Raw genomic sequence first — 19,701 nt, 5'->3', positions numbered from 1 at the left:
TTTATTCACTTTTCACAAGTTTTGGTGTTACATTTTTTTGTATTTTTTAAGTAAACCAAAACCACCTCATCTCATTTGTATTTCTCAAGTCACACTGAAGCGCTCAAATGCAGAGCTCTCATGCACTTGTTTGCCCCTTGCTCCAGAAACTTGGTATAGCCAGTGCAAGAACTCAAGTAAAACAGGTGAGAGATCATTTGTGGATATGATCTTTATTAAAAAAAAAAAATCAAATAGTATTGCACTTAACATGCTTGGGAGATTCTCAGTACAGGCATATAACAGCTAATTTCTTGAAGAGTTTTACCTTAGCTTGACACAACTTTACCACTGCAAACCAGGACAGTTTTCACAGAGAACTAAATCTAAGCAGAAACCAGACAATAATCTAAACAACTGCAAATTCTTCTCTAAAACTTCTTCAGCAAATTAAACATGATAAAAATGTATGTTGGAGCCTTTTTTAATTTTTGTTTAAAGAAACAGCAATGCTGTTGTTGACCACGGTTCCCCATTTGTCACAATTCAGAAAGGCAAGTTAGGATATGCTGTTTTAATCCTGCATGTGTGGTTGCAATTCCCAGCGCATAGCTGGTTGGGCTACCATCTACTAACCTTCTGACACCTTCCATTACTTGTACAATTCTGACAGTCTAGAACTGCTTGGACTCCCATTGCACTCCAAAAAAAGAAAGATATAAGCATACTCCAAGACTCATGTAGTTTTAAATTCTTGCTTTAGCACTAGGTATCACAATAAGTTGAATACAATCAATAACAAAATCCGTTTATATACTGAGCATTACAGGCTTGTACTAACTTCTGCCATACTACTTCTGCCAGCACAAAGCCGATTTTGATAACTCTTGACCACTGCAAGTTAGAAGTTGGATAGCCTGACACTTCCAATTGTTCTGAGCATTACCAAGATGTAGCTACTCCTACCTTCAGCTTTAATCAGCTATTTTATACTTCAATTTTCAATATCATCAGCTCCAATGCAAACAGTGGAGTACAGTAGCTGTCCTTCTCTGAACAGGCACAGTTGAAATGCCTAAGCTAAGAGGAAGAGCCTATATGATTTTAGTTAAGGCAAGTAAACCAATACAAGGTTTAGAGAGGTACAGCTGGTGCTTTCAAATTTAAGGGCAGGGATGCCTTATCTATTATGGGGACTGATGAGATGATCAGTTGACATTAAAAGGAATAATTAATGTAAATTAGCAACAGAATGATTCTGAAAAGCCACCCATGGGAATCTGGACTCAGTGAGGCTCAGGTAAGTACAAAGCAAGAACCACTCCCCTTTCGCGGTTCTTGAGAAGGGGATAAAACAATACCATCTTTCATAAGACAGTAATAAGATGAATTGTATTTCATAAGCTGGGAATGAATTCCTCCACTGTAAACAATTTCCATCTGAAAACATTTAAGTTATCTTGAAACACATTCCTGAAATAAGTTTCCCACCAGCCTAAGCAACCTTTTCTTTCCACTTTTGTAATGGAATGATATTAAGAAGAAAGATCCAGAAGGTCCACACAGATTGTGAACCCACAACTTGGGGTTTTCACAGGGACAGTTTCCTCTTTCTTTCCTGTTAAGGAAAAATGCATCCTGAAAACCCAACAAGTCAGCACTACTTTAACAGGTTTCAAGTATCTCAAACTTTATTTTAATAAAGGATCGGCCTCGCAGAAAGTGAGGTCCCTGTGGTTAATTTTTTGTGCCAGTAGCTCACTTCTTGGCTTGTCCACTGCCAGCAATGGACTTTGTTCCATGGCAATTTTTTTTTTTTTTCCTGGTACCAAGATAAGTTTCACAAGGGCAACCTAAACAAAAATACTTGCAAACAAGTATTCATGCATCATTGCTCCATCATTTTCAGCAGAACAAACTGATTAGTATTCATCAATTTATAATAAACAACTATTTTACCAAGGGTTGACTGTACAAATACAGCGTTATCAAATCCTAGTGAGTGACATAATACAAACACTTAATTACACACACAAGAAAATTGTAATTTAACAGATGAATCTTTTTTTTTTTTTGCTACTTTATATTAGATAATGTAGCTTTGTAGAATTAGCAAAGAAATAAAATTCAACAAAACTTCATTCTGTACATTGGCTCAATTTAAATATATATTACAAGCTTACGAGGCTCATGTCATAGTTCATTTCCAGTCTGGGCTTTAAAAAAAAAAAATCTACCAGAATGGATGCCCCATTAGCATTGTATATCTACCACTTACAAAATGGATAGCTTTTAGCTTGCATTTGGGGGGGGAACCCCACTCCTACAACATTACCAATAGTGAGAAAGACTTCAAAGTACAAGCCAAATTCAAAGTTAGAAATAGTCTCTTAGAAATGTATTATATAAAGAATAGCGAGAGGCCAGAGTTCCAAAGTGATCTTCCTCCCTTCCTTAGTTTGCCAATTAAAACAGCTCCATAATATCCAGAAGCTTTATTTGAAAATTCTGCTGCCTTAAATACTTCTATTACAGTTAAACAATCCTGAAAGATGCCAAATCAACGAACCCAAGAAATATACCCTTTTTGCTCTTTAGAAGAAAAAACTACTACCTCCCTTCTTGTTCCTCTTTCCTCCCAGGCTGCTGTGATTTATAATGCAGGTATAAAACAGGTAATATGGACGTTAGGAGGAATTACATAGTAACTAACACAGTAAGTCAGAGTTTCTTGGGGGAGGAAAAGAAAAAAACAAAACACCACACACAACAAAACCAAAACCAAAAACACCACACCACACCTGTCAGTCTAACCATTCTTGATCCAGTCATTTTGACAGGGGAGAGAGATTCTATTCCAGTAATGAATGCTACTTGGTTCTATACCTTTCCCAAAGCAATGGTGTGATGGGAGGTAGACTGGGAGAAGAAAGGGAAGGTGATAAAGGGAAAGACAAGTGCAGTATTCAGAACACTGACTGCTTACTGTCAAGGCACTGAGAACCCTAACATTAAAAGCTTGGACTACTTTGCCACCCACTTTTGAGTACAAGCAGAAAAGTTACAGTGTAGGTTTCAAGTCATTTTACATGGAAAAAGCAAGTAGAAGATACAAGGTCTTTGTACATTAAAAAAAAAGTAATAGATTACAGCTACTATGCAGCAATTAAATTCAGACATGTTAAGGAATCCACAAAGCCCTTGGCAAGTTCCTCTATCTCCAGTATATTCATGATTTTAGTGTTCTGAAAATACTATAAGTATCAGTACACCATATTACAACAAATCTTTTCAAGGAATTTAAACAGTTTTTCCATGCTCCAATGAAGTACTACTGTACACTGGAATTTCAGTACTACTGCAATCATTTCTCTCTCACCCTACTCACACCTTTTTTCATTCCCCACCTCACAGAGGTATCTTAATGCTCCCCATTGGAAATGGCAACAGTAACGCCTTCAGATTCTGTTGTTGCAGGGATTCTTGGCACTTTCTTAGCAGGGCTTGGGATCTGCTAAGAAGGGGGGGGAAAACACAAAATAAAGCATTAAACATGGTTTTCTAGTTCACAAACATTCATACTTCATGGCTAGTCCAACTCTCAACATTCATGCTACACTGGACAGCTTGGTCTTAAGTCATTCAAATCTGTCATGCTTCATGCAAACTGATTATGTGAAAAGAGACAGTTTGTTCTTATTTCATTCTTGTGCAGTTTTGTTCTTTTTATGATGAAATGTATTTTTTAAAATCCCATGCTCTTTTTTTTTTTTTTTTTAAACTTCTGGCTTATATGCTACATATTTTAACAAAGTACTTTATATAACTTGTTAAACCACTTCCTCTTTTAACATACATGCACATGCTAAGACAAACACATGAACTGTTCCACCATTTATATCAAGCTAAAGAGTGCTGAGTGTTCACCTCATGAACAATGCCTGGGTGGACAACTTCAACTCCTGCCTCCAGAGGTCCATCACCCATGAGTGGGCGCCGCGCGTAAGTTCTTCTATGTTTTTCATCCACACGCACAAGGTACCATGTTCCTTCAAAGAGATCTTTTACTGAACACTGTGGAATATAGTTGGCTGTAAAAAAGCCAATAACATACTGTTAGTTGGTTCCTGGTGAGAGTTTTATACAACACAGGCCTTTGCAGTTTGGAAGTAGTAATAAGACAGGAAAACCAAGTCTGCATTTTCATTTCAACCATACTGGGCCAATGAACACAAGCTATAGAAAAGCACTTTACAAGCTATTCAGAAGTAGAAAGAGTTAGATATTTCCTTTATTCTACACCTTAATCATTTAAAGTCATGCAAATTAAGCAATGAGTATTTTGCTGTAGGACTAGGAATTACTTATATTTATGATGTTCTTACCCAAATTATGTGTTTCCTGTCTAATCTTCATGTTTTCAGCAAAGACATCAGGTGCAATGCATTTTCTTGAGTCAAGTCTCATTTTAAGATCGGAAAGGCTGGCAGTTATTTTGTCCAGTACAGAACCTACAATATAAAACCATCATGTAAGGTAGCACCAGTGCCAAGAACTGCACACTAGCATGTTAGCATTTCAAGCCCATTCAAAATATTTTGCATTAGAGAAGCTAAAGTTTTAGTCATTTAAAAATATTAAATTACTCAAGCAAAACGCTTAAAGCATTTGAAGAATATTATCTATTTGCCCAAAGAGACACTTAAAACATTCCCTGGAGCTAGAACATCTTCAGTTTAACGCTACTGTCATTAGGCATTGTTCTGCAGGTTTACTTATGCTGGTGGGCATAACAAAGCATTTAGAGGTGAGCTGTGCAAGGGAGTTAGTTAACATCTCTTCCTTTCACTCACCAGGAGTGGCATCCTGTGTAACTCTGATGGAATACAGCGTAGCAGCAAAACCAGAGCCATATGAGAACACACTAATTCTCTGTCCTGCAAGCTGCTCTGGGGAGTACCTGCAAATCAAGCAACAGTTGTTTAAAGTGAGAATTAAGCCAAGGTACCAATTTTAAATAACTAAAAAGCGCAGCTAGCTTAGAAAAAGCAGCCAAAATTATATTGACTACAATACCCATTTAGTGTGCTAAATGCATAAATGATGACTTTTAAAAACAGGATTTCAAACACTGCTGTTACACGATGATTTTCAAAGCTACCTAAGCAAAAGAGAACAAAGAAATGCTCAGAATATGATTATCTAGAAGGCAGCCAATTTTCATTCTTAAGTGACCTAAAGCCTAAAATGAACCATCACATCTTAGAATGCAAAGTCACAATAAAGAAAAAAGGACCCAAGGAGTGGTTTAATTTAAACTTAACATGATTTTGTAAAAGTCTGTCATTGCAAAACAAAACCACACACCCCACCCCACCCCCCCAAAAAAAAAAAACACAAACAAAAAAACCCCACCACAACAATTTGTTAAGTAAATACTAATTTAATTTGGCTTTGCTTATTCTTGCTGGGCAATGAGTGGATTGAGAGCAGCCTTGCTGAGAAGGACTTGGGGGTACTGGTAGATGAAAAACTGAATATGAGCCAGCAATGTGCGCTAGCAGCCCAGAAAGCCAATCGCATCCTGGGCTGCATCAAAAGAAGCGTGGCCAGCAGGTCGAGGGAGGGGATTCTGCCCCTCTACTCTGCTCTGGTGAGACCCCACCTGGAGTACTGGGTCCAGCTCTGGGGCCCCCAGCATAAGACAGACATGGACCTGCTCAGGCTGGTCCAGAGGAGGGCCACGAAGATGATCAGGGGGCTGGAACATGTCTCCTATAAGGACAGGCTGAGAGAGTTGGGGTTGTTCAGCCTGGAGAAGAGAAGGCTCCAGGGAGACCTTATAGCGGCCTTCCGGTACTTAAAGGGGGCCTACAGGAAAGATGGGGAGGGGCTCTTTCTCAGGGAGTGTAGTGATAGGACAAGGGGTAAGGGTTTTAAACTGAAAGAGGGTAGATTTAGATTAGATATTAGGAAGAAATTCTTTACTGTGAGGGTGGTGAGGCACTGGAACAGGTTGCCCAGAGAAGTTATGGATGCCCCCTCCCTGGAAGTGTTCAAGGCCAGGTTGGATGAGGCTTTGAGCAACCTGATCTAGTGGAAGGTATCGCTGCCCATGGCAGGGGGGTTGGAACTAGATGATCTTTAAGGTCCCTTCCAACCCAAACTATTCTATGATTATAGTGGAACAGACAAGGCATTCAGATTCTCTTTTCCACTGGGGTGTTTGGGGGGGGGGGGGGGGTGGGTGGGTGTTGAGGCTGGGAAAAGATATACCACCTTACAAATAAGATCATACTTTGGAAGGCATTAAGCTGCTGTTTCAGATCAGCTTCTGACACAGAAGTTTTGAATCCACTTGTCACTTGACCTGATTGTGTATGCAGAATAATTTTCTAACTTTAGTCTTGCTACTTAAGGCAATCTAGTAGGAAAAAGTTTGCTAGATGGTGCTTTTACAAAAGGCTTTCTGAAACAAAAACCTTTTATGCGCTTACATATAAAAAGCTATGACTTTTTCCAATTTTATGCTTACTGGGCTAGAAGAGAGGCAAGGCAACCATAGACTGAAGGGGTATACATATTTCCATTCTGATTGGATACGAGTAACGAAGCTTTGGTTTTCTGATTGAAGAGCTCTGCACTGGCTTTCATAAAAGCTTTTTCCACATCTCTGTCAAAATATGTATCTTCAAGTTTTACATCCCTATTAAAAAACGGTTCAGAAACAGTTACTAAAATGGCAGCAAGGAAAAACACCTTGGATGTTTAACAAATTAAGACTATCTGAATAAGGAAGACGGCAGCCATTCTCACCTGAAAGCTTCCAAACCACTGAAAACACCATTTGCTGTTTCTAGGTTCTGGTCACCAAGAAAGTCATTCAGCAATAGTCTAGCCACAGATTTCTGTACCAGTTTACAGTAGGGAGAATGAAAGATCATGAATCCAAAGTCATTCAAGGTGAAATGTCTGTCTGTCCCCTCTGGAAGTAGCAGAAATGTTGTGTTACAACTTATGTTTAGTACTCACTTCAAGTATTAAAATAAAATAGGGGGATGGCAGGATACCAGTCATCATAACACATCAGCATACGAAAGACAACTGTAAGACTAACTATTGCTGGCAAGTTCATTTAACACACTGCTGCTACTTCTATTTAAAAATAAGTTTCTTACTGATCTTGTGCACCAGCTAGCAATGTTTGCCCTTCTTCTAGAAGAAAAAGTTATAAGCTTAACAGAATCTCAGTATTTCTACCCAGCATTTTGAAATAAGAAATAGTCTACTTCACCTAACTATCTAATCTTCAAACCTATGCTTCTTAATACAGATGAAGCAATTACTAAACATATGGGGGTTAAAAAAAAAAAAAAAATCAGTATCCTTATAAAACATGTAAATATTAACCTCGATATCTTAAGAGCCTTGGTAGAGAAGGGAACGACACACTTTTAAGCAAGATATTATACATTACACCAACAAAAGCTTGTAGAGACTACTGCTTATTGACTATCAGGTACTTAGCCATACCAGAACAGAAATAAGACATTTCTTTATGGGAGAGCACAAACATTTCAATTGTCTCAGAACACACAAAGAAAGGGTCTTTAGATTGGATGCTAAAACTTGAAAATACATTGTCTGTGTAGCTACACATTCCAATATTTGCCAAATCTTGCAATATCATGTGAGGCTACATACCCTTTTGCCACTGGGCGTGGATTTTGTTGCGATAGACAGTATAGCAGCGATCTAATGCACTGAGGTAGCACTGTACAGATAGTTTACCATCAACTACAGGATATTCAGAGACCATATCTGGTTTATAGAAGTCATACGCATGCTGCATGTGGGTTCCACGCAATCCTGATGGAGAGAAATTGACAAAAGTTGAAAATTACTTTATTCAGCTACTTTGAGTCAGCTTGAACACATTGCTTAACACATGGAAAACAAGTAATATTTTGCCTCAAGCAGGTTTTCTTAGCACTTCAGGCCCTTTAAGGTAACATTTCACACAGTTCTCAATCACCTGTTACTCAAGTATGGAAGGACTGAGCATGACAAACACAAGTAACAAATGATTTTCATCATTTCACCTTGAAAGTAGAGCACTGTGTTATTCAGCTCTAGTCCACTCTTTATCAATTTTATTGGAGAATCCCCAAGGAAAAAACAGATAGAAGCATCTCTAGTTGTTTCTTGCTGCCTCCTATAACAGGACTTGGCCGAGTTAGCCCAGAGCAAGAGGAGACAAAGTACAATTTCTGACATTAGTGGTAGTTAATCCAGCCCTCCAGCAACCCACAAAAACAGGGGACAGGCTTCAGAATGGATCCAGTATCTGGCTGAACGGTATTTATTTTCTCACAGGACTAACCTCTCTCAAAAATTAACGGAGCATTTGGACCAACTAGCATAGCAACAGCACCAGCTCCACCTGTTGGCCTGGCATTTCCAGTGGCATACACAGCTATGTCTCCAGCAACAACAAGTGCATAACGTCCTGTGAAAAACACAGAAATAAGTATGAAAAGTAGCCAAGAATCTAGCACGTTTTAATATCCATCAGTAATTTTTAGACTTTGTTTATAGAGGAGATGACTCCCAGATTAAGGGGCTCTTCAATCCTGGCAGCCACCAAAATTTACAGGAAAAGACTAGCAATGATTATCCGTGCCATTATTTTTTGCATGTAACTGAACTAGTGGCAAATGCCCAGAGCATTTAAGAAAAAGACTTCAGAAGCATATAAGAGTTTACCCTCTGGGTTTTATATGGTTAAACATGAACACTGTAATTGCAAGGCAGACTACGCAAAAATAGAGACTGACACAACTTTTCAAGAAAATACCCTGAACTTACCATCCCAAGAACTGGACTCAATCCAATTAATAGCATTAAAGAGAGCAGCGGTGCCTCCATAGCATGCATTCGTGGTGTCAATTCCTTCTACATCTGTATTACCAGATTCTTCAAAAAGTTGCATCAGGACAGTCTTTACAGATTTTGATTTATCAATTATTGTCTCCGTTCCAACTTCTAATCTCCCGATACAATCATAGGAAAGGCTGTTCCTCTCCATGAGCTTCTGAACCACAGTCAAACAGAGAGAATTTATATCCTCCCGGTCAGAGCAGAATCCCATCTTTGACTGGCCTAGCCCAATGGTGTATTTGCCAGCATCCACACCATCATACTTCTCCAGCTCTGTCTGGTCAACGTACTGAGAGGGAAAATATATTTCCAGTGCAACAATTCCCACATCTTTGGGCCAGCAGGATTCAGCATTCACTGGAAGAGACCCAGGCATCGTGGTAAATCTTTAAGAAAAAAATAAAACCACAAAAACCAGCTGATTTATTCACATCCATTTTTAGATACCTACTTCATACATACTTGAATTTTCTATAGATTTATAGAAAAGGTTAAGTTTTAGGTATTCTACAAGTTCATTTGCAAAAGGCAAGCCTTTGCCTCCAGGTGAAATTTTGGTCTGAGCATACTGTAAACATCATTAGAAGTTTTATAACATTTTATGTTAAGATCTTTTAAGCAAAGGTACAATTTCAGCCCTGGAGATGAATATACATAGCTTAAGACCAAGTTATTTCACTGAAGCAAAACACATGCTTAACAAATGTTTAAGTGTTTGAGAAATTAGCTTTAATGTTCATTATTCTACTTTTGCGTATATGTAAAGTCTCAATTTTACACAACCAAGCTGGAAACACTGGGTGGGTTTTTTTTTTTTTCTTTTTTTAAGTGTTGCTAGTTGAGACATTAAGTTTAAAATTTATCCTTACCAGGAAATCTCAGCCTTAAAACAGGCCAGGACTTTTCAAAATTGTTTTTATTTTTAAACTAAGTGGTCTAAGTTGCTTCATTTTGTTTATACTTGCAACAAAGACAGAAGTTTTTTTGGTGTGGTGTCTTTTGGTATTTTTGGTTGGGTTTTTTTGTTTGTTCATTTGGGTTTAAGCATACTCTGTTTTGGCATTCCTGAACACTGGAACTCCTAACACCAGGCCTGGAGGAATATTTCACAGGCAGAGATAAACACACAGGGATTCTTCTTGATAGATCAAGTTTTCTTGTTTTAACCCTATAACTTTACTGTCACTATACTCTAGGATATACTATATCCTATTACTTTAACCCTATCTGTATTACACAGACAGGCACCATCTTCCTGTACTTTTGCTTACATCCTTACAGAACACTTGTCCCTTTTATGCCCAGCCATACCATCACATTAACCTTACCCAGCTTCTTCCATAAAATCACAATGAGCTGTATAAAGGAATAAAGCCTTTCTATGCAGGAATGACGACTTTACACGATGCATGTTAAAACAAGTGTTAGGAAAACATTAAAAATGCCTTCTGCTACATGTACAATTGGATATCGAAGTCTTACATAAGACTAAAGTAAGAGCACATGGCTCGCCATTCATTTTGATTGCCTCTAACAAAGTTTCAAACATACCTATGATGCACCTAAAATAATACATTTTGAAGTATTTCATTTATAGCATTTATTCGTATTAAAACGTGTAAATTGCAGAAGGCTGCTATTTAAAACTGCTTACTGGAGCGCTGCAGAACAGCCGCACAGCATATCGCCACAAAATTTCAAGCAAGAAAACCAATTTCGCGTTATTTGTGTGCTCTGCTGCCACCCCAGGCTCACAATTTCGTATCCGCTCACCCGAAAGCGCAGTGCCCGCAAACTCCCCACTACAACGTCCGGATAAAATCGAGCGCCGCGGCTGACCGGAACTCTTTTTTCCTAATCCATCCCGTTGCGAAGCCCCTCAGATCAGACGATCGCGCCGCGGGCTGCAGCGCCCGGCCGAGGGCCTGCCACCCCACTCCCCTCGCCGAGCCGGCCCCACGACGCTGGTAAGGGCACCGAGGACGCCCCCACGCCTCAAGGTTACCCGTGACCCGGCCGGGGAGACTGCGAGGAGCCACCGGGGTGGGGGTGTCGCGCCCCGCCCACAGTACGGAGCCCACCCGGCTCCCGCTGGCCGCGACTTCTTACGCGTTGCAGAATCCCATAGCCAGCTCTCGGCGTGGAGGGCGAGCATGCGCGCGGCAGCATCCGGCTCTCGTAGGCGCGGGCAGCACGCCCCGCCCCGCCCCCCCCCCGGCGTGGCTCCGGCCGCAGCGCTCCTGCCATGCCGGCACGGCCCGGCCCAGCCCAGTCCAGCCCAGCCCAGCCCAGCCCACACCCCCGCGGAGCCGGGGCCCCCCCCAGAGCGTTCACCTGCGGACTCCCCCCATTCTAACGGGGTCCCTCGAGGTGAGGACAATGTTGTTGTCTTAAGCGCCTTGCACAATAAACCCAGCAGCACCAGCATGGAGGCAAACCCAATAAAAACTTGAAATAAAATCCACCAGCATCCAAAATTCCTGGTTTTGACAGTCCCTGACCACAGGCTACCCCATCCTGCAGGCACTTCACCTCTATTAGCATTTCATTTTTAAAGTTTCTCAAATGCTTTTAAGTTGCACCTTTTTGCACACCTAAGCCATGGCAGTAAGGGCAAGCAGTACCATCGCTCTTTTTAAACTAGCTGGACCAAAAAAAAAAAAAAAAAAGCAAGGAAGACAGAATAACATCTGCCTCCAGGAAGCTGACCCTGGTGGGCAGGATTAAGGATTTGTCATGGCACAGCAGCAGGCTTACACTGTGAGAAACGGAGTGGCAGTCACAGCTTTCCTGAAGCCACAGCCAGGGAAGGGAGCACAGTGGCCTGGAGAACCCCCAGGAGCTGCCAGGGCAAGTTCACATCCCCTCTCAGCAGCACAACTAACAAGTTACACACCTCCTGGGGACAAGGAGCAGCACTGAGCTGCATTTTACCCCAAATCTGCACAGGCACTGAAGAGGAGAACGAGAGTGGTTTCCTGCTCTGTATGAATGCAGACATACTACTGACAGTAAGATTCCCAAGGTCCCAGCTGGGAAAAGGACTTTGGGGTCCAGCCCTCTTTGTGGCATAAAACACCTCCTTTCTTTAAAAGGGGACAAAAAGGAAATACAGACAGCTGCCAGCAGACTTCAGGCAGGTCCCAACTCAGCATGGTGTCTGGCAGCCACCCTGAGGCTGAGCCTTCTACCCATAGCAGAGCTTGGTTCTGCTCCAAGAGCCTGAAAGATTAAAGTTAGAGGCTACAGAGACTCTCAGATGCTTAATTTTAATTAAGTTATATACTAAAAGACAATGCATGACAGCACATAATGGACTTGACCTGTAGCAGCCATAGAAAATAAGTAGTTTTTAACCAGGCAGTGAATTATTAGGAAATTCAGTATGCCAAAAGGATTTGCATTATTGGTGAGGGCTGAGGAAAACACTCTGCTCTGTGCTTGTTCATTACAGAACTTTGAGATCAAAGCTGGCATTTAATTCCATACTACTTGATGCAGTTCTCATCAGAAAACTTTTTGCAGAAGACAACTAAAGGGAGACTTTCTATTGTATTCGCATGGCTCAAATACACCTAATATAGCAGCAGTCAGGGCTATCAGGTTATACCGCAACGAAAAACATTGCTTTATAAGCTTGCTCTGATCACTTAAGAAAATGGGACATATGACATCTTAAGTCAGTTGGTCATTACGTGGAAAAAAATTGTTTACTTGACGCAAAACAAACAGCCTTTTGTCCTCTTGGTCAAACTGCAAACAAAATCCCATCGCTGAGTTTTTACTGAAAATGAAAGAGTACTCAAAAGTACTATTTCTTTTAAAACACTGAGAATCCAAAATGCTTTAATATAAAGAATGAGAAGCCTGCTTTGTTTTGCGTCCCCTTAAGATTCTGTAGGGAACGATGAGCAGCAATAAAACAGCCACTACTTTCTGCTAGTGCTTCCAGATACCAGAAATACGTTCTCCCACAACAACTGCTGGCTTTCATTGACTTTATTAATAATTTGAGAATATTCTGTCAATAATTTGACTTCATTGTTTCCTAATTAAGTTTTTAATTCATACAAAACACTTGACTGAAAGTTAGAAAATAAAACCGAAGCCTGTTTGCTACAAGTAATACATTTGGTAATTCCCTTTGGCTTTTTATTTCTAGAGGACTTGTAGAACAGACTTTGCTCATGAAAGCAAAGCTACTTCAGGCGTTTTTCAGAAGTTAAACAGTGATGATCTGGTAGCTTCAGTTAGAACATCATTTAAATAAATCTAGTTATTCCCACACAGCTAAAAGGTTTATAGGTATCGAGTGCAAGTACACGCAAAACACTTGTCACGCCACGAGAGGTCACTGCTTTTACCCGGATTGCTGCGACTCGCCACGGCATGGACCATGCACGAACATCACCACGTCCCCCGCTCACCTCTGAGCCAAAAGAATGAGACTAAGTGAGAAACAAGCAAACAGCGTAAAAAACCCACCAAACTGCAGAAGACAGTATCTTGAATTCATTCATAAAGATCTATCTGAAGCGTCTCTCCCCGCGGGGGTCAGCGTGCCGCAGGGATCCGAGGCACCCTCCCCCCGGGTTTAGCCCCGAGCACATCCGAGACCAAGACTCCGTTAGCAACACGGGTGGGCTGGCAGGAAGCCCACACCTGTGCAACAAATGCTATTACGAAAGAAAGCAATGGCATTCCTGGGGGCAGCACCAGGCTGCCTTTGCCCTGCGCGAGGAGGGGGGTAGCCTCCAGCTTGGGTGGGAGCCTCTGTCGCGACACAGAGACGATTAAGGGACACATCTAGGGCGCCGTCGCTTTCAGGCTTCTTTGGGGACTCCGCAGGCGGGGGAAGAGCCCGGAGGAGCCCTGCAACAACAACCCGCGGAGCCTCGTTGCGCGGGGCAGCGGCAGGGACGCGCCCACCACAGCTTCACTCAGCCGGGGTGCTTCTTTCGGGGGCGGGCAGCACGCGAGACAGCACCCAGGGTCCTCCAACACCGGGGCTACGGGATCTTTCACGATGCATTTTACTTCGCCAGCTACACCGGGTGAGAGCAGCGCCGCACACAGCGGCCGCGCCACGGGCGCTGCTCGATGATGCTCCGGGCAGCGCCCAGCGCGGTCTGCAGGCTGACACCTACCTTAAGTGACACTCAGAAACGCTTTTTTTTTTTTTCTTCTTCCTTTTTTCTTTTTTTTCCCTCCTCTTGCTGCACTGCAGACACTACTTCAAACGCACTTACATCCACCGAAAACACCGCTCCCAGCTATGCCGACCTATCCCCACGCCCCGCGGACAGCTCCAGCTCCACGCGGTGCCGCAGCCTCGGCACCCCGCCGCTGCGAGGAGAGGCAGGGGACGCCACCCGGCCCAAGGGCCTCTGGGGACCGAGCTGCCCTCACCTATCCGAGGCGATAGTTCCCGGTGTCGCTCACCACCCCACACCTTTGCTCGCATGCACGAAGAGAAAACATAGTGCGCTGGCGCGCGGCGCCTTTAGACAGCCCCACCGCCCGGGCTCCGGACAGCACCCTGAGCGGCAGCTCCCCCGGCCAATCACAGATGACACCGCCCAGGTCCCGCCCGCCGGCGGGCCCGCAGCTGGCTGAGAAGGCGGGGGGAATGGTGTGAGAAAGTGACGCAGCGTGGCCAGAGGGCAGTGCGCCAATGAGGACGCGGCAGAGGCGGTGGGCGCTCAATGGGAGCCGAGCGCAGCGCGGGGGCAGCCAATGGGAGCGCGCTGCTGACCGCGGATGAGAGTAGGACGGCTGCCGGTCCCCAGCGAGGCGAGGAGGCGGTTGCCCGGCAACGGGAGGCGAGGCCCGCCCGGCCCCGGCGAGAGCCGCCCGTCGTGTCGCCTCGGCCCCGGCTCGGGGGCCCCAGCGCTGTCCGGGACTGGGGCCGGGCGCGGAGGGCCGCGGGTGAGGGGCTGGGAGGCAGCAACGGCGGGCTGAGAGGAGCAGTGGGGCTGGTGGGGGTGCCGAGGCCGTGAGGCGCAGGCCGGGGCGGGCAGGGCGCCCGGTGCCACCCGGTGCGGCAGCCTGTGACATCTCCCTCGCCTGTAAAACCTACCCTCCGTCCTTCCCCTTGGTGGGCGAGGATGAGGCACTCGGGGCATGCACGGGGGCTCTGCCAACGAAATTGCTTCATGGAGGATGTGATGTCCTGCCCTACCTGCCCCGAATCCTCCCGTAACAGTCTCTTCCCAGCTTGTTAAATTCACAGTGTGCCAAGCCATATCTCATGGCATTATTGTTATTTGGCAAATTCACAATTAGATAATGTATGGGTTTCACATGCAAACCTCTGTAGCCCTTAGGCCCTATGATGATTTATATCCAGCTAATCCATTGCTGCACAGGTTCCAGAGCATCCCCAGAGGATTCCTTCCTGCCGGTACTGGGAGTACAAATGTTTGTTGCAGACGGGAAACTGCTCGATAAATTCACACGCAAATTTTAAAGCCTGGATAATTTGGTTGTAAAACACCACTCAAGTCAAAGAAATATACTCCCTTAGCAACTGGTGTCAGGTTCTGTGACATCTGATTGCTACAGCTAGCAGAAGACAACACCTTGCTCACCTCACACAGTATCAGGGCATTACAACCAGGTTATTTCCACCATCTTAGGGGCAGGTAAAAATAATGCAAAAGAAAGGGAAAAACTCTCATTGAAAGTCTCAACTCCTACCCTGTTTGTTCAATCTGTTTTGAACTTGTAACCGTTCTGCTATCGTCATGTAAAATCACAGATTTGTCGTATAACTCTTTGTAGTGCAAGGATTGAGAAATACTACTGAGAAATTGAGAGAAGTTTTGTTTGCGCGTGTTACCCTGCAGTCTTCTAATAAGCTTACACCAGTCTGTACAAGCTAGTTCCATTTGTAATTCTGAAAAAACACATTGACAAAATGCAAACTCAATAGGCCATGGCATAGTTACATCATGTAAACACACCATATCTTCTGTGCCTACAGACCAAACAGATGACTTGTTAGAAAAATTGAACTTTGCTCTGGGAATCTAAACTTCAATTCCTTCTTCTTTTCCCTTCCTACCACAAAAAAAAAAACAAACAACACAAAAAAACCCCAAACCCATAACTGTGTCCTTGTTCTAGACTTCAAAATGGGTTCCTAATGCCAGCCTCTCATTATATAGTTTGGTGGCATAATGTTTCCTCACATCAGGGTACTTTGACTGTTCTGGCTTTAGAGAAGAACAGATGCTCAGGAAGATGCTCATTGAATTTGCAGGAGCTTATGTTAGGGCTGCGAGTGCACCCTGAGACTTTGCAACCCCTTGCCCACTCCCTGGGGTCTTAGCTGCCTGTGCGCAAGGCCGGCTCCGATACAACGCGCTCAAGTAGCCTGGGATGGGGCTGCAGTGAAAAGAGCTGTGTGACAAGGAGCTGTGAGAAGCCTCCTCGGTGGCCTCTTCCCCTTCACTTGGGAGCTGTGTTCAAACTTGGGCCCTTGCCTGAGCGGCGCCGCAGATGTGCCTGTGCCTGGCTACATCCCTTGCTGATCCTGAGCCACTGACTTCCCAACTTCATCTCCGACCTGCCTCATCACTACAGACTTGTCCAAAAATCTGGACTCGTGGCTGACCCTGCTTGCCATCACTGGCCCTGCTCTGCTTTTTTGTTTGGGCACTGTGAGAGTGTGCCCTTGTCAGCAAGGTCACTGCCCTGCCTGCCTTGTTGTCACGTTCTGGCTCACCCTCCCTTGCAGAGCAGCCTGCCCTTGCTGCTCCCTGACAGCTTAAATGTGCTCGCCTGTAACCCTGTACTTACATGGTTGGGTGTTTTTTTTTCTGATAAATGTTGTATTTTCTTTCAAAATGGTAAAGGCAGAATTGTTTTTTGCAATTGTTTTTTGGTGTGTAGTCAACAATATATGTAAATAGCAATCTTCGGATTTTTATTATATCTTCACAGATCTGATCAAAAAAGGTGCCAAAATGACTAAGATTAGCTTGGGGAGACGATCCATATTATTGCTTTCTTTTCCATGGTACAAGATGATGAATGACTTCCCACAGTCTTTGACATTAACTGTGTTGTAGAAGATAGTATGACATAGACATGCATGAAATCATTGTTATTAATTTAAAATCATGTATTTGCAAAAAAAAAAACCCACCAAATTAACCACCTATAGCCAATAGAACTATAACCACGTTCTCCTATTGTGCCTGTACCAAAGCGCATTTAAAGATTACACCCTGCAGATGATGAAGGAAAGCTAAAAGGTAAAATATAACAGTTGCTGGATTTTGAGAATTTTAAAACTGAGGTTAAAGGTACAATGCAGTCCTATTTTTTTAATAATTATCTGAAGTTAAATTCAGAGACCAGGTATCTAATCTACACTGTTATAAAAGCAATGTATTTGTCTCCTAAGGATGTTTCTGGATCCAAATACTAATTTAAGCTTACATCAAGTCCAGATGTCCTCCTCTTGCAGACTAGTTCAATGACTAATTCTTTATAGCCTAAGATTTACTACTTTTTCTTATTAATCAGTACAATTTATTTTATAATTGTTGTCAAGAGCGTTATTCCTTTTCTTCAGCTTTATGAGGCTCCTATCTGCTTTTCCTGTCACTGAGTGTATTGCAAGGGAATACTTATAAAAATTACTATTATTTCTTCACAAGACAGGATCTGCCTATACTGCTATTGTGATAGAATTGACAATTGCTTTATATGGATTTCTCAGAAAGATTGCAATAATAACATTAAAGTTGTTGGTGGATCTTGTTCCAAACCTCTTAGGTAATTAATTACAGTCCTCTAACCAAATTATGCTCCAGACATGCGATTGCCACTATTTCCAGCCCAGCTCGTGAAAATGCAGGTCATTTTCCTTTCATGGCTCTAGAGCTTAACCAATCTGTCCAGTGAGATTTTCAATCGAGACTGTATTTGGTAATTTGGACTAGTGTACCAAAATGAATGCTGCACCTCAGTAACATTAGAACTGGAAACCTGAGAGAGAGGTCCATTTACTAAAGATGGTATTACCAAAGAAACTCAGAATAACTCTGAATAACCTTGGAGCAAAAACATGCTCAGATGCTGCTAGTGAGAGGACAAACACACTTCCTCTTCCTCTGTTAAAATCCATTCATTGTTTGAGTCTGTTTTGATAAAAGAGGAGTTTGAATTTGAGTCTCACCATTTTTCACTTCTGTAAAAGTGGGTGGGATCTCCTAATCCAGTACTGTTTTGAAAGAAAAATGTTTGTGGTCCGATGACTCACCTTTACTTCTAGTTTTAAGCCACTGTATCAAATTTAGGGCACTGGCTTTATCTCAGTAGACCTAACAGGTTTTTTGCTTCTGTTTAGTAATTCTTAAGCAATCCTATCTGGGACATTTTTTTCTAAAGCCTCCTAGAGAGATAGAGACTGTCATATTAGGTTAATATCTCTTAAAATAAATGAAACAGCCAGATGATTAAAGCTGTTTCTTAAAACTGTTTAAGAGTGAATTTATTGGAATTTTCAAGAATATTAAAGGAATTCCAGGCCTAATTTGGACTGAATTCAATGGGAGCTAGGCTTCTAAGTCACTAAAATACTCACTGGGGTTTTCAGATGCAGCCAACTACATCTTTAGGTGCCTAAACCCACTGAAAAAAGACCTTTAGTCAGCATTTTCAGGGAAAACAGTGTCATGTGCCGTAATAATCTCTTCCACAAAATAAGATGTTGAGATGACTTTACTGAAAAAAATATTGATTTTATTTTGTTGCCAAGTACAAAATAGCAAAGGTCAAAAATAATGTTCAGGTACAGAGAGCGTGAGGTCACCTAAGTGAAGGTTTGGAAACTGGAAGGTTTTTCTTTTACATATTTTTTGTGTCAGCATTTAGGGATAAATGAGACTGTCGTGGTTTAACCCCAGTCGGCAATCAAGTACCACACAGCCGCTCACTCACTCTTCCCGCCATCCCCAGTGGGATGGGGGAGAAAATCGGAAGAGCAAAAGTAAGAAAACTCGTGGGTTGAGATAAAGACAGTATAATAATTGAAATAAAATATAATAATAATAATGATGATGATGATGATGATGTAATGAAAAGGAAAACAATGAGAGAGAAGGAGAGAGAAAGACGAACAAAACACAGGAAAAACAAATGATGCAACCACTCACCACGCGCTGACCGACACCCAGCCAGACCCCGAGCAGCGATTGCTGCCCCCCGGCAAACTCCCCCCAGTTTATATACTGAGCATGACATCATATGGTATGGAATACCCCTTTGGCCAGTTTGGGTCAGCTGTCTTGGCTATGCTCCCTCCCAGCTTTGTGTGCACCTGGCAGAGCATGGGAAGCTGAAAAGTCCTTGACTACTATAAGCACTACCCAGCAACAACTAAAACATCAGTGTGTTATCAACATTCTTCTCATACTAAATCCAAAACACAGCACTATACCAGCTACCAGGAAGAAAATTAACTCTATCCCAGCCGAAACCAGGACACTATTCACCCCTTATCCTATAGCATCTATGTCATGTATAGGACTCCATACAGCAGCTTTCCACCTCTGATGCTTTCCCACAAGACAACAGGACCCATCAGCGAACAGGGCATATTGCTTCTCATTTTCTGAGGCCTCTTCAGCACGCGTCACCTCCTCCTCTGGGGATATTCCAAAATCTTTGCCTTCTGGACAGTTTGTGATCACTTCCAAGATTCCTGGGCGACTGGGGCTTACTATTCGGGCCCGTTGTGTGATCAGCGCGACCCACTTACTCCACGTA

At 42.8% G+C, this 19,701-nt stretch overlaps 1 protein-coding gene across 3 annotated transcripts; it reads right to left on the bottom strand.

Moving 5' to 3' along the window:
- Positions 1 to 13: 13 nt before the first annotated feature.
- On the bottom strand, positions 14 to 11,048 carry LOC142074695 (hydroxymethylglutaryl-CoA synthase, cytoplasmic-like). 3 transcript variants are annotated; one of them, XM_075135485.1, is made up of 10 exons: positions 10,693 to 11,048; positions 8,848 to 9,305; positions 8,363 to 8,488; positions 7,684 to 7,848; positions 6,796 to 6,964; positions 6,515 to 6,685; positions 4,833 to 4,939; positions 4,365 to 4,490; positions 3,907 to 4,070; positions 14 to 3,493 (listed from the first exon to the last, which is right to left on the bottom strand). In XM_075135485.1, exons 2-10 carry the CDS (start codon positions 9,293 to 9,295, stop codon positions 3,401 to 3,403), a joined length of 1,569 nt encoding a protein of 522 aa, XP_074991586.1. In that variant the 5' UTR covers positions 9,296 to 9,305; positions 10,693 to 11,048; the 3' UTR covers positions 14 to 3,400. The 3 variants fall into 3 exon arrangements, with proteins under 3 accessions (XP_074991586.1, XP_074991584.1, XP_074991585.1); XM_075135483.1 differs by lacking the exon at positions 10,693 to 11,048 and adding an exon at positions 10,248 to 10,283; XM_075135484.1 differs by lacking the exon at positions 10,693 to 11,048 and adding an exon at positions 10,248 to 10,283 and having other exon boundaries at positions 14 to 3,490.
- Positions 11,049 to 19,701: the final 8,653 nt, after the last annotated feature.

The sequence above is a fragment of the Calonectris borealis genome, chromosome W (assembly GCF_964195595.1).
Source record: "Calonectris borealis chromosome W, bCalBor7.hap1.2, whole genome shotgun sequence".
Taxonomy (NCBI): Eukaryota; Metazoa; Chordata; class Aves; order Procellariiformes; family Procellariidae; genus Calonectris; species Calonectris borealis.
The sequence above is the reverse complement of the archived record's forward strand: the minus strand, read 5'-3'. Positions and strand labels throughout refer to the sequence as shown.